At 44.3% G+C, this 13,176-nt stretch overlaps 1 protein-coding gene across 5 annotated transcripts in view; it reads left to right on the plus strand.

Moving 5' to 3' along the window:
* The first annotated feature begins 290 nt into the window (after positions 1–290).
* Positions 291–13,176, plus strand: part of AFF2 (ALF transcription elongation factor 2) — a 392,916-nt gene continuing 380,030 nt past the window's right edge. For 2 of the 5 annotated variants that reach the window (XM_081847862.1, XM_081847864.1), the window contains exon 1: positions 292–668. In XM_081847862.1, coding sequence (XP_081703988.1) covers positions 622–668 — 47 coding nt within the window. In that variant the 5' untranslated portion in view covers positions 292–621. Of the gene's footprint in view, positions 669–13,176 lie in introns of all 5 variants that reach the window. The other 3 variants (XM_081847865.1, XM_081847868.1, XM_081847863.1) reach the window with 2 other exon arrangements.

A 13,176-nucleotide genomic window follows, 5' to 3' on the forward strand; every position in this document is an offset into this window, starting at 1 on the left:
GATGACTCTAAGGGTCCCTTCCAACTTTACATTGATATTCTTATTCTTATTCTAGTATTGCATGCACATAGAGCAACCCACAATGACACCCGTTTGGAAGCGACCAGAACCCCCGTCTCTCGTCCGTGGCACATGTGAACTCCACTCCAGCTGCGAATTGGCGAGCGGGGAGGGATGCTAATGCAACGCGTCTCCGAGTCGTGGCTCTTGCCGCTCGCTCCACCCCTTGTGGTGGGTGTTGATATTGCTGCTGCCGCCGCTATTTCTGCCTCTCTCAGCCAGCCAGCCAGCGAGTCAGTCAGTCAGTCAGGCTGCTGCTGGCTGTGGCGGCGGCAGCAGCAGCAGCAGCAGCCACAGCTGAAGCCAGCAGAAGCGAGCGGAAGGAGCTGAGAGCAGCAGCAGAGCTGCCTTCCTCCTCCTCCCTCCGGCCGGAGAGACCATCGCCAGCCCCGGCTTGTCCCCCAAGCGCGGCGAAAGGGAGAAAGCCCAGCTCGCCCTCCAGATGCGCTGCTAAGCCTGCCCTGCCCCGGTGACTTCTCCTAGCCGGGCTGGGGGAAGGCGGACCCGGGGAGGGGGGGCAGCCAGCGCTCGGAGTCTCTCCTGCCTCCCTTCGCAACCGCTATGGATCTATTCGACTTTTTCAGGGACTGGGACTTGGACCAGCAGTGGTAGGTTTGATTTCCCACCCCGCTCTTGAATTTCATCATCCTACTGCGATGCCTTCGGGTTGTTGTTGTTGTTGTTATTGTTATTATTAGCATCATTAATAGTGCAGCTCAGAAACCTTTTGTTGCTTCTTCCTCTCCCCTCCTTCTCAGTGTCTTGTCTTTAATAATAATATCGAGAGCCATGCACCCGTGGTGGTTTTTGTCCGGAGGTGCGTGATGCGCGTCGCATGCCCTGTTTTTCGGAGGATGCTCCAACTTGGAAGTGGTCCATTTGCAAAACAGGCAGCATCTATGGAAGAAGTCGGCATCGCCTCGCTTCCTTTGAACCCGCTCTAGCATCCCATTATTTGAACCCCCTCTTTGAACCTATTCCCAACTCAATCCGATCCCCTGGGGGTGGTGTGGTGTTTGGGGGGTGGGCGTGGGGGTGTTGTTCACGCATCTTTCATTTCCCATGTTTCAAAATAGGTATCAGGACCTATGCTTTCTTGAACCTGTGGGATAAGTTGCAAGGGTGTGTGTGTGTTGGCTACCAAACCAAAAGCAACAAAAAACAAGGGGGGTTATCCAACCAGCAACACTCCCCCACACTGTTCATACATTGTCTTCATTGTGGCATTCTCAAACCTGCAGTTTAGTGGTGTCAGTTGCAAGGTTTCTGTCTCTCTCGTTTCCAAAACTGCCTGTGATTGTCCCTCCTCCTACCCCCTCTACTGATCCAGAACTGAAGTGATAGGGTCCCCCCCCCCTCCTAGTCACTGTCAGATCTCTTATTGTTTTAACTTATAAGCTTTGGAAATATCTTGACCATTACCATGTTTTTCTCGAATTTCAGATATGTTGTGATTTGCAAAGAAGGGAGTTGTGTGTGTTGGTTGTTTTTATTGTGAACTTGCTACAAAAAAATAAATCAAGCTTGGCGTCTTTAAAAAAGAAAAGAAAAATTGGGGTGTTGATACTGGGAGAGCAGAAGTAGTGCAGAAGTTGTGATTTGATTGTGTATTTAACTTGGAAAACAGAGATGCTTTGTTGCCCATAAATATTTAAATATGATTTGCCAATGTCTGGACTGGTTCTGTGTTTCACTCTGCCAAGCTAACAAGTTGCAATTTGTGCTTTCGCTCTAAAATTTAAAATAATAATAATGAGCAACTGGATTGTGGCCATTTGAGGTAGGCTGTAATTTACTAACCAGGCAAGCAAAGTAAGTAAATGAATAAATTTGCATTTTGCATGCCTGATTGGCAAAAATCTTGGTGACATAGGTAATATTATGATGTGTTTTGCTGAGAGAAGGACAGAATCATTTTAATTTGCTGGCATTTTAAGTATATAATTGCTGTAAATACTAATAATAAAACATATAGATTTTATATCAAGCTAATCAGTGACACTTTGTCAAGCATACTGTAGTTGCCCAGCCTGAAAACCCTGAAACACTGTCATGTTTTCATTTATTTTATTTTTATAGCGGTTGAGAATCAGTCCTTGGGACCATAAATTACTTGGTATCAGTTTTAATCAGCACACCAGCATTGTGGATCTTGTGAAGTGTTTTATCAGCTCTGTGTAAACCATCACATTATGTCACTTAATAACCTTGCCGTTGTTACTTAAAAGTAATAATCACAATAAAATTAGTGCTCAATTAAATATGCTGCTTCACAGTATCTTTACCCTGCCAAACTAATTTATTTTTGCAGACAGCTGATAACCACTGTATTGCTACTCAAACAGTATTTGCATACAATTTGCCTAATTTATGGTGTGGGTAACATCATTAATTTAATGGAAGCTGTTACAACTGAGCATGGAGGTGTCGTTTGGAAAAGGAAGCATGTTGCGGTGTTTGTAGAGTCCAACACTGGCTGGGATCAGGATGGTGAATGTTGAAATGATGTGTCTGAGAAAGAAGGAAACTGTTAACATGTGTTTTTGTTGTTGAGGTTTTGGTGGGGGTGGGGTGGGGGTGGACAAGTGTTACAATATTTCCTCCTCTTTCCTGATCACCATTAACTTCTTTTATCAAAGTATTGCCGTTTTGATTTTTTTAAAGGCATCTAATGCTTTTGGCTGCAGGGGCTCTTTCGAGAGTTCGTCTCTTCTGATCTCATATGTGTCTCAGCATGGAGTATCTCCATAAATTCTTCGACTTGTGTGCCATAATAGGCAAATGCATCAATTCGGTGGGCTTGGGTCTGCATGGTGTTGTGTACATGCACTCACTGGGGGTCTCTGTGAATTTGTGTGGATGTTCACCAAACTATTTTCTTCTGGTGAGAAGAATTTGCCAGCATAGGCACTCACTGAATGACCCCCTTCCCAAACAAGCCATAGTCGTCTATAATTTAATGGCTACTGCTACACATTTAAATTTTTAACTTTTGTTCACCCTGTGCATCAGGTTCGTGCCTCTGCCCTGTTTACTGCTAATTAGCTAGTTGCGGAATGAGTGCGTTTGCTCCTCAAAGTTGGAAGAAACTGTACATTAAAAAACCATCCTGCTTTTTTAAAAAAACTAAAACTAAACTAAAACCTGGGTGCAATAGACAATCCACTCAGCGCTTTGCAGCAATTTGCCCCCCTGATTTCAGCGGCACTTACTCCCAAGCAAATGCATAAGACTGGGGCTGGAATTGACCAGTGCAAACAATTCTGATGTATGTTGGCTGCTAACTGTTGTGCATTTACATCTAAGTAGCCTTAAGTTCTATCTTTAAGGAACAACAAAAGATAATTTGCCAGAGATGAGCACACAGCAGCAGCCAATCTCTCCCTTAACCTGAAAGAAGAAGGGTTTGTAACCCTGGGATAAAAATATGCAGTGAATTACTGCAATATGTACATCTTATTCCACACAGTCAATGTGCAAGGACACAACTACATTAAGGAAATGGGATGTAAATCCAGATACTTATACAAAACTAGTATAAGCATATGATTTAATGGAAATTTAAATTGTAACCTGCTTGGGGCAGAGAGCTAGTCTGAGGTTTGGTTTTCTCTTGATGACGCTATATAAATATAATAATTATGTTGGGAATGGAAGACCAAAAGCTATAGGATAGGTTTGGGGTGGGGTCTGTATCAGAGAACTCCACATGTGTTTCATAGTACATCTTGTAAATGAACCCCAAAGTAAAATTGTACCTGTCTATTTATTCCTTACATGTCCCCCCCTCACCTAAGGAACTTGGGTTGGAATTTATGTAGTCCCCCCAGTTTTATCTCCACTACCTCTCGGTATATTAAGCTAAAATACAGCAAATGGTCCAAGCCCATCCAAGGCAAATTGTGGCTATCTGGGGATCTGAAGGCAGGTTTCTCTCCATGCAAAATTAAAACTCTGCCCACTACTGGCTCTCTTAGAAAATGACACATGTTAACAGACATAAGGCTCTGTATCAATCTAATTACCTTGGCTACATTCATATCGCAGTTTATTTCATTTCCCTGATGTTTGCCTAACTGTTAATTTCCAGGTTATATTTGAGCTTCCACATGACATAGACTAGATTTTGGAAATCTAGTGACATAAAAAAATGGAAGTTTAGTGGTAATTGCACTAGCATTTTAATCAGGAAAACCAACACAATTTCCCCCGTGTCTGAGTGCACCTTTCATCACCTTGTTTATGGAGATGTGGAGGCCCAGAAAGAAACCTGGGCAACATGGAATGACAGTGCTCTCCTCAAGCCACTTTTGTTTTTTTATATTACCTGGTCCTTTACAAGGAATGTGGAACCAGATAATGTTGGACTCGGAACTCCCATCAGCCCTGGCCAACATGACCCTTGATCTGGGATGATGGGAGCTGGAGTCCAGAAACACCTGGAGGGTCACAGGATTGCCCCTCTTGTCTCCACTGTGCCCATGGGACTTTACAGCACTAAGCAAAGCAAGGCAGATTCCTAAGGTACATAGAAGATTATTTTTAAAGATGGCTGGAGGTTAGGAAGGCCCAGGGGTCGGTAATTAGAAACTCCACAATATGGATGGGCTTTGATGGGGCTGTTGCAGGAAGAGAGAGTGTTGGCACTAGGTGTGTTCAGGAAACAAATAACAACAACAACAGCACCAGCACCACCAACAATTTATGCCCTACCCATCTGGCTGGGTTTCCCCAGCCACTCTGGGCAGCTTCCAGCACATATAAAAACAGTAATAATAAGGACAAAGGAAGAGAACTGTCAGAGTCTGGAGTGCTGTGGTTGATCATGAGGTGGGAAGTCCTGGGTTCGAAATGCAGCGTGCCCATCAGGTAACTTTAGCCAAGCCATAATGTAGCAGCCATTCCTCAGCAGCAATAGTATATTATACTGAAATGTGTAGGAACATAGAAGGCTTCTACAGAGTCAGGCCATTGGAACATCTAGTTCAGTATTGTCCACATTGAATGGCATTGGCTATCCAGGGTTTCATGCAGGGAGCATTACCAGGCCTACGTGGAGAGATGCTGTGGATTGATCATGAGACCTTCTTACCTGGAAATCAGGTGCTCTGCCACTGATCTAAACTAGTCATTCTCAACTTGTAGGCTTCACTGAGCCAATGTCTATTTGGCTTTTGTGTTGCAGCAGAATCCTAGGTACAGAAAGAAGTCCTATTATGTTTGATAGTCCAGGGTATTGCTGCTAACAAGCAGTTTTGAGTTATCAGCCTTCTGCTTCAGGGCCCAGATAATCTTTCCTTCCCACTTTTTCAAAAAGAAAAGGAAAATCTTTGCTTACAGGGCATGTGGGGAAACTGACGAGCACAGCCGTGGTGAAACCCCAGACACCCTACACCTTAATTTCTCCCAAGGCACCTGTACCTGTAAATTAGTTCAATTTACTTCGGTGCAAATACCTGCAATGTTGCAGCACCCCTTTAACTGCTTAGCAATGCCCCTGTTGCTCCCAGATAAGACTTGGTAGGCAGTATGGCACAATGGCTACTCCCTTAGTACTATTGATGAATCAAAGCACACCTTCAAAAAAGGGAAAGATAATGCTTCAGAGGGTTTTGTTTGTTTGTTTACTTCATAAAAAAGAGAGGTTGATTTACACCAGACATCAACAGTAATCCAATTGCATCAAATGGGGAAGAAAACTGGACATTTATTCAAGAAGCTAAAACTCACTAAACTGTAACATAAATAGAAAGGTCAGAAGTTGCCCTGTAGCTGGTGGAGCTGAGAATGGACCATCTGTAGGTCAGGTCTCCTTCACTCCCCATATTCCCCCCCCCCATGTCTCTCTCCTAAACCAAGGCACCTGCTCCCCACCAGGGCATTCCGTCAAACCTACTTCCTCAACTGGGAGTGGGGAACCCTGCTTGCTTGCCAGACAAAGGTGAACTGTTTTTGGTCTCTACCTCAACACATTTGTACCTCCCTCCCTCCAATACACTGCCCTGGGATGCTTTCTCAGTTACTGTGCTTTACTGCCCTGAGGCCTCAAATCACTTATTAAATAACTGTTTCCCTCTGAACATAGGGATGGTTCAATGTTGCCTAATGGGTACGTGTGAAATGGAGTAGATAGATTCCCCCTTTTTTTTTGCGGTAGGAGTTGGAGGAAATTGAAATACTGAATGGAATACTCATTAACAAAAGAAATCCCATCTCTTTCCCCTTCTGTTCTCTTTTTGGAACTTAAAGTGTGTTTATTTAGGGAATTTGTATTAGGCACATCCCCAAAGTAATTATTTAGGATCATTTTCAGTTTCCCCACTCCCAAACATAAAGGAATTACTCACCATGCTCCTTGCATGTGGTTGAAGGATTAGAATCTGTCAGAATGAGCAGCTGAGTCTAGGAGGAAATAAAATACAGTCCGGTTTGAGGCTTGGGAGGGTGGAATAAGCCCTGCAATTGATTATGCCATAACATACTAAATTTTTCCTGGTCTTCCATGAGATTGCAAAGGATGTTAAACCAGAGTGGATCCTGGTGTTTGCAAAACACACAGCCTTGTATGCCACTGATGAGTCGAAATGATGAAGTAAGTGTGATGGAGGGGTAGGTTGTTTTGCTAATGAGTAACCTAAGAATGTTGTGGTTTTTTAAAAAAACACACCAGAGAAATCAAGAATGGACTAATACAAAAAGAGTGAGCTTTCAAGAAGTGAAAAGAAAAGAATCCAGAATTTTTGGACAGCTTTATGTAAATGTTGGTTGCACTGTACATATATAAGCCCCATGTAAATCAGATGGAGGTGGGTATGTGCAGTTTGAGTGTGAGATTGCAGGGGAGAGCCTCAAATGCCCTCGGACTTAAGCTCAGGCACTGCATGCAGAAAGTTGGGAGTTCAACAACATCTGAAGTACTACAGTATAGGTTCCCCATCCCTGTGCTGAATTATGTGTGTTATTGTTTGTTTTTCAAAAAGTCCCAGATTTAGTATCTTATTTAGATAATAAATTGAAAGCACTTAGGAAGATGTGTCCCTCCTTCCTTTCATTTTGGTCTCCAAGATATGACAAGATACGACTTGCCCTAAACAGCATCCATGTATCAAGGGTGAAGGACCTCAGGCCAGGAGGTTGAATATGGCCTTCTGGGACAATCCTGAGGCCACATCCCCACCTCAGGCCACATCTATCACCAGGGAGTGGCTGTAGCTAAGTGGCAGAGCATCTGCCTTGCATGTAGAAGGTCCCAGGTTCAATCCCTGGCATCTCCGGGTAGGCTGGGAGAGAACCCTACTTGAAACCCTGGAGAGCTGTTAACAGTCAGTGTAGACAATACTGAATGAGATAGGCCAGTGGTCTGACTCGGTAGAAGGCATTTACCTATGTTCCATGCTCTGTTACTCACTTATCTGTATACAGATTTTCCATCAGCAACTGGAAACTCCAAACAAGTGACTGGTTAAATCAGGCATAGGCAACCTTCAGCCCTCCAGATGTTTTGGACTACAATTCCCATCATTCCTGACCACTGGTCCTGTGAGCTAGGGATCATGGGAGTTGTAAGCCAAAACATCTGGAGGGCCGAAGGTTGCCTATGTCTGGGTTAAATGATGGTATTTCCTAGGAGTTTGAAATGTTTTTCAGGTTCCCTTTCTTCTTCTCAAACACCTATTCTCCAAATATTTTTACCTGATACCATCTAAAGTAACTTAACCAGCAGAAACCCCCCCCATGGTATGTATTGGTTGCTGGAAGCATCAACATCAAAATCTAGTATTTGATTGAGACTGTTTTGGCTATATAAAGAATGCACTCATTCCGGTGCATTGGGAATGGAGGAGGGAATTATTATTTGTGGCAGTGCATCTTTCATGAGATTAGTAGTGGGGGATAAATTTGATTTAGTACGTATTTAAAGGTGAACCTACATTATTTGCACTTTCTGAAACAATATGTAAGCGCAAACACAGCTGCCCTTCCAAATTTGCACTTCTCCACGTTTTACAGTGCAAGTTCTCCAGTCAAGTGATGTGTTCAATGTAATGTAACCTATTCTACAAAGGCTAAAACTCACTTTCATTGTTTCACCCATTTTTGCCTCTTTACCCACCCACTACTGGAATGTGGCTCCTGAAAGGTTGTCCTGAATGGAATGTGGCCCTCAGATTGGAAAAAATCCTGGTATATTCTGTCGGATTCAGTCTGCTCAGCTAAGCTTTTTCTTTTCTTTTTTAAAAAAACAACCACCCTACTATCGTTTTCAGTTCAGTACTCTGTCCACAAAGGGAACTAAGGAATACCTAACAACTTGAAAGCTTTTACTATCCAAAGGTAGCTGGCTAATGATGCTTGGCAATTCAAAGAGTTGTTTAAATTGTTGCAGTGTCTCTTGGACATGAACTCCCTGACCCTGATTATCTACAGACTAATGGAGATATCTAGAGATAAAAGGATATCAGAAGAGGAGGGAGGGAAGAGAAAAACAAATTCCTTGTCAGCAGGGATTTGAAGTCTGCTTCGGATGACTTGTAATGATCCAGTGACCTTAAGTTGAGAAATGCCTGAAAGGTATGCTGGACAGCCAAGTGAGTAACTAGGGCTATGTTGTACCTCTGCCGTTGGAGGCCATATGCTTCTGAATGCCAGATTCTGGTAATCACAGGTGGGGAGACAGCTGCTGCACTCAGGTCCTGTTTTGGGGCTTTTGCTTGGCCACTGCATGAACAGGATGGATGAATAGAGGGGCCTTTGGGTTAATCCATCAGGTGCTTTTTATATTAACTTGCGTTACAATCTTAAATTGAAGGAAGTCCCGCGGAGATCAGTTAAGCACATTCCCTAGTGTGCATGCTTCGTAAAGGGGAATGCCTTGCTCTACAAATTATTATTTTGGATCCTGGCCAAGCAAACATCTGAATGCTTATCTACAGCTTGTCTGAACTGCCCTCTTGAATGGAATTCTTGTGTGTAGAGGCCAAGAGCCTACACATGTTCAGCAACAGGCAAAGGAAAAGATGCAGCAATCCTCGGACTGTACCACTTCAAGAGGACCAGGCCAACAATTACCCTGGGAGGGTAGGAAACCTGTACCCCTCCAAATATTGGTAGGCTCCAGCTCCCATCAGCCTCAAGCAGCATCAAGGTTGATGGGAGTTGCAGTCTAGCACACAAGTCCTGCACCCCTTAGCTAGCATGATCAATCGTCAGGGATTGTGGGATATGCTGGGCTTTCCTGAGCATTCCATCTTGGCCTCATGATTGTCCCTAGGCTGTGAATGGTCCTGAGCTACAGCCCTCAGCAGCCATCCTTTGCATTCTCCTTGAGTGCTTTTGCTTGGCTGTAAATGTGTTCTTGAACTCCGATCATGTGCCTTGCTTATCTAGAGGGAGAATCAAGAAGGGAAGCATGAATGTGAAGAAACTAACCAGGGGCAGCCCAGCCATTAGACAGGGTGAGGTCACTGCCTCAGGTGGCAGATGCCCTTGAGGTGACATTCCTGCAGCCTGCCGTGCTGCCAATGTTGGACAATTTCAGCCAATGTTGGACAATTGCCAGCAATTTCTGGCAAGATCTTGTGGGATGTGGAAGATGTCACATGATTTTGGGTGAGATCTTGCCCCAAATTGATGCCATCTAGCCTGAAATAGGTGGAATTGGATGTGGCAGGGTGCATGGCGGCAGCAGAGCAAGGAGGGCAGGTGGCACCGGTGGCAGGAGCAGCAAGGAAAGGTAGCACTTTCTGTTTCACCTCAAGTGGCGAAACAGGATGTACCACTCCTGAAACTAATGTACTGTACAAAGGCAACATTTACATAGATTGTTCCACCCACTTCTGCTTTTGGCCTTACCTACCACTGGCATGTGGCCCTCAGAAGGCTTTCTCGAAGAGGATATGGCCCTTGAGGTGAAAGCAGGTTATCCGCTCCTGTGCTGGAGCTTCTGCAGAGCTTCTGCTTTTCGTGACTCTTCAACAGAAGAGGGAGGGCCGATTAACTTATTTCAGTGGGCGGGGGACTTGCAAAGCCAAAGTGAATTTTAAATGTAGATTAGGAGTAAATGTTGACAGCCAAGGCAGCATTACCTCAGCTGATTAATTTATAAGGATGCTGGTCAATGATTTTAACCAACAGCTACGTATAACGGAATCTTAATGGGATCTGTCTGTTAAGATTATACAAAGGAGAAGTGTTTGATTTATTTCATAGGGTATTTCCCCACCGCCCATCCCCTTTCTTCAAAGCTCCACTTTAACTTCATACAAATAATGCATTAGTCACACAGGATAAAATGGCATATTGAATAAAATTGTGATTTTGTCTGCCTTTCATAATCTGATTTAGTAAGGGATTAAATCTGTTTGAGTAGTTTATTCATATCATAAAAAGAGATTGTTGGCTGAATGAAATCTTTTACATCTGCCACTTTCTATCTCATTAGGAAAGACAGTAATGCAAAGCCCTTCATTTCTTTATAACGCATTCCCCATCACCACCACACATCCCCTGGCATTTCTGAGGATAGTTATTTGTTTGTTTGTGGTCCTCTGCATATATTTGTGTGCTAGATTAAGGCTGGGTAGGATTAACCACCAAAGTTAAATACTGCTTTTGTTGTTGGAAGCAACTGGCCATGGGGCTTAAGAAAGAAGCAAGACTCAGCTATGAAATTTAGGGCAAAGTATAGTGCTTTCACCCTTTGTCTTGTGGGATTCTTGGAGACTTCTAGTTGGCCAATGTGAAGGGGAAATGTTTGACTAGAAGGTCCTTAGGTCTGATCTAGTAGACAGGGCCAGCTCTATCGTGCCTTAGAGTGAGGTAGCTGCCTCAGGCTGTAGCAGATGTGGTTGCTAAGAGCAATGGCAGGATGCTGGAAGACAGAGCTCTGTGTGACAATAGCTCTGCCTGACCTCCCCTACATTAGCCTGCTATATTCAAGTGTCAGGAATGGGCTGACGAGTGTGCACTGGGGGCAGAGGCAGAAGTAGGGCTGGAGTATTGACTTGGGGGGGAGGGGGTCAGTGATTTCTGGGGAACTGTACCAGCAAGGAGGCAATAGTCAGAGGCAAGGGAAGCTTCAGTGTTTGAGGGTGGAGCACAGGATGGGTCTGAAAAAGACAAGGAAGATGTGGGCTGAAGACAGATGAGCAGAAGAAGTTTCCACACAGGTGTAGGCTCTGGCTGCATGTATGCAGCCTGCTGATAAACTGCTGGGGGGGGGGAGTGGTCACCTGCTGCTGCAACTGCTCTGTAGAGTGCTTACCTTGGAATAGTTTCCTAGACGCTAGGCTGGTGTGCGTAGGAATCCAGAGCTGTACAAGTGACTGTAAGTGTGATCTTTGACAATAAAGCACTACCTATCTGCTGTGTGCATTCCTTTGGATGGAAAATGCCCTTGACGTCAAGTGAGGTGGAGAACTCTGTGTAGAATTGTGGCTTCTGTACATCATGGGTAGGGAACCTCATTCCTGGGGCTCCTTCTTGGTTTTCCATAGGCTTCATCCCTTCTCCCCAAGCTACATCACTCACCAGTCCTGCTTTGCACCCTGAATGTTTATGTCCAGATGGAATGTGATGGGCATGTGAATCTGTGTAGAAATTACTCTGTTGTACAAAGGTAAAATTTGCACCTATTGTTCCACCTCTTTTTGTCTGTGGTCCTGTCCACCAGTACCAAAGAGGGAATGCAGTCCTTATGCTGCAAAAGGTTCATATTCTCTGCTTTAAATGGGTAGAGGGGGAATTATTTTGCCCTTCTCAAAAGAAAAGAAAATGTCACGAGCTGCTCCTGCTGGAGGGACTCTCCTTGCACACTTAATAGTCTTCATCTCTCTTTGTTCCTAAATTTCTCTACTCTTTCAGCCTGTTGCCGACACCTCAAATTGTCCAATTTCACTGGGGGGTTTTTCTAGCATGGAACACAGAGCGTTCGTAGTAAAAACAACAGCAGCAGCAACAAAACATGGCAACACCTTCCCTTATGGCTTGTTTTTCTACCTAGCTTACAAAAAATTGTTTCGTAATATTATTTATTTATGCAACCAAGAAGACCCTGCTCTGGAATGGCAAGCAATCTTATTGGATGAACATTGATGATGATGATGATGATTTCATGGTATTGTACAGTTGGAAGGGACACAAAGCATCATCTAATATAACCCCCTGCAATGCAACTTTATATTCTTATTAATTAAAATTATTAGTCACTTTTCCCCAAAAAATAACTCAAAGAGAATAAAATAGCGCGTCCTGTAAAACTAGCATTAAACTAAAACAGAGTAAAATCAAAACCTCATTCATTTTTAGAAAGCAGGAGTAAAACACATTGGAAAGTAGTGGACTCTCCTTCCTTGGAGGTTCATAAATGCATTGCAGGGGGTTGGACTAGATGACCCTTGAGGTCCCTTCCAGCTCTAAACTGCCATAATTCTATGACCCCACCTATTGAAGGTGGCTACAGATAATTAAAGCCAAATACCTGCCGAAAAAAGAAATCTTTCCCCCAAGTGCCTAAAGATGGCGCTAGGCAAGCGTCCCTGGGAAGAGCATTCCATAAGCAGGGAGCCTCCACTGAAAATGCCAGGTCTTGTGTTGCCACTCACCTGACCTTCCATGGAAGGGGCAAACAGAGAGGAGCCTCACAGAGAACCACATTTGCCAAGAACATAAGGTGAGTTCAACCATGTGCTACACATGCAGACTCTATATCCATGGAGGAGGGAAAGGTAGGGATGCATGTGGAACCTCCTGCCCCACTTTCAACAAACACATTGTTCCAACATGCACAGTCTTGACCTTTCCCTGGGTTGAGTGGAGAAGGTCTGCAGAGGGCTTCTGTTTACATCTGTCAACCCCCAGATAGTGGTGGGAAGCTCCCTGGCAGGGGTTGGGGTACATGAAGACAACAGCCTGCCCTGGTTCTTTGTCTGCTGCACCTGGAATTTTGAAGTAGACTCCCCCTGTGCACAGTAGCATCTGGTGTCTATTGTGGCAGAAAGCAGAGAGCCCAACAGTAGGTGGAGGCAGAGCCAACGACAGGCAGAGCCAAATGATTCTAGTTTGGGCTCCATCTTCCTCCCCGCTGAGCTCTACAGGGACAACACCGAAGATCGAAGG

This window comes from Podarcis erhardii, assembly GCF_964252035.2.
Source record: "Podarcis erhardii genome assembly, chromosome: Z".
In the NCBI taxonomy this organism is placed as follows: domain Eukaryota; kingdom Metazoa; phylum Chordata; class Lepidosauria; order Squamata; family Lacertidae; genus Podarcis; species Podarcis erhardii.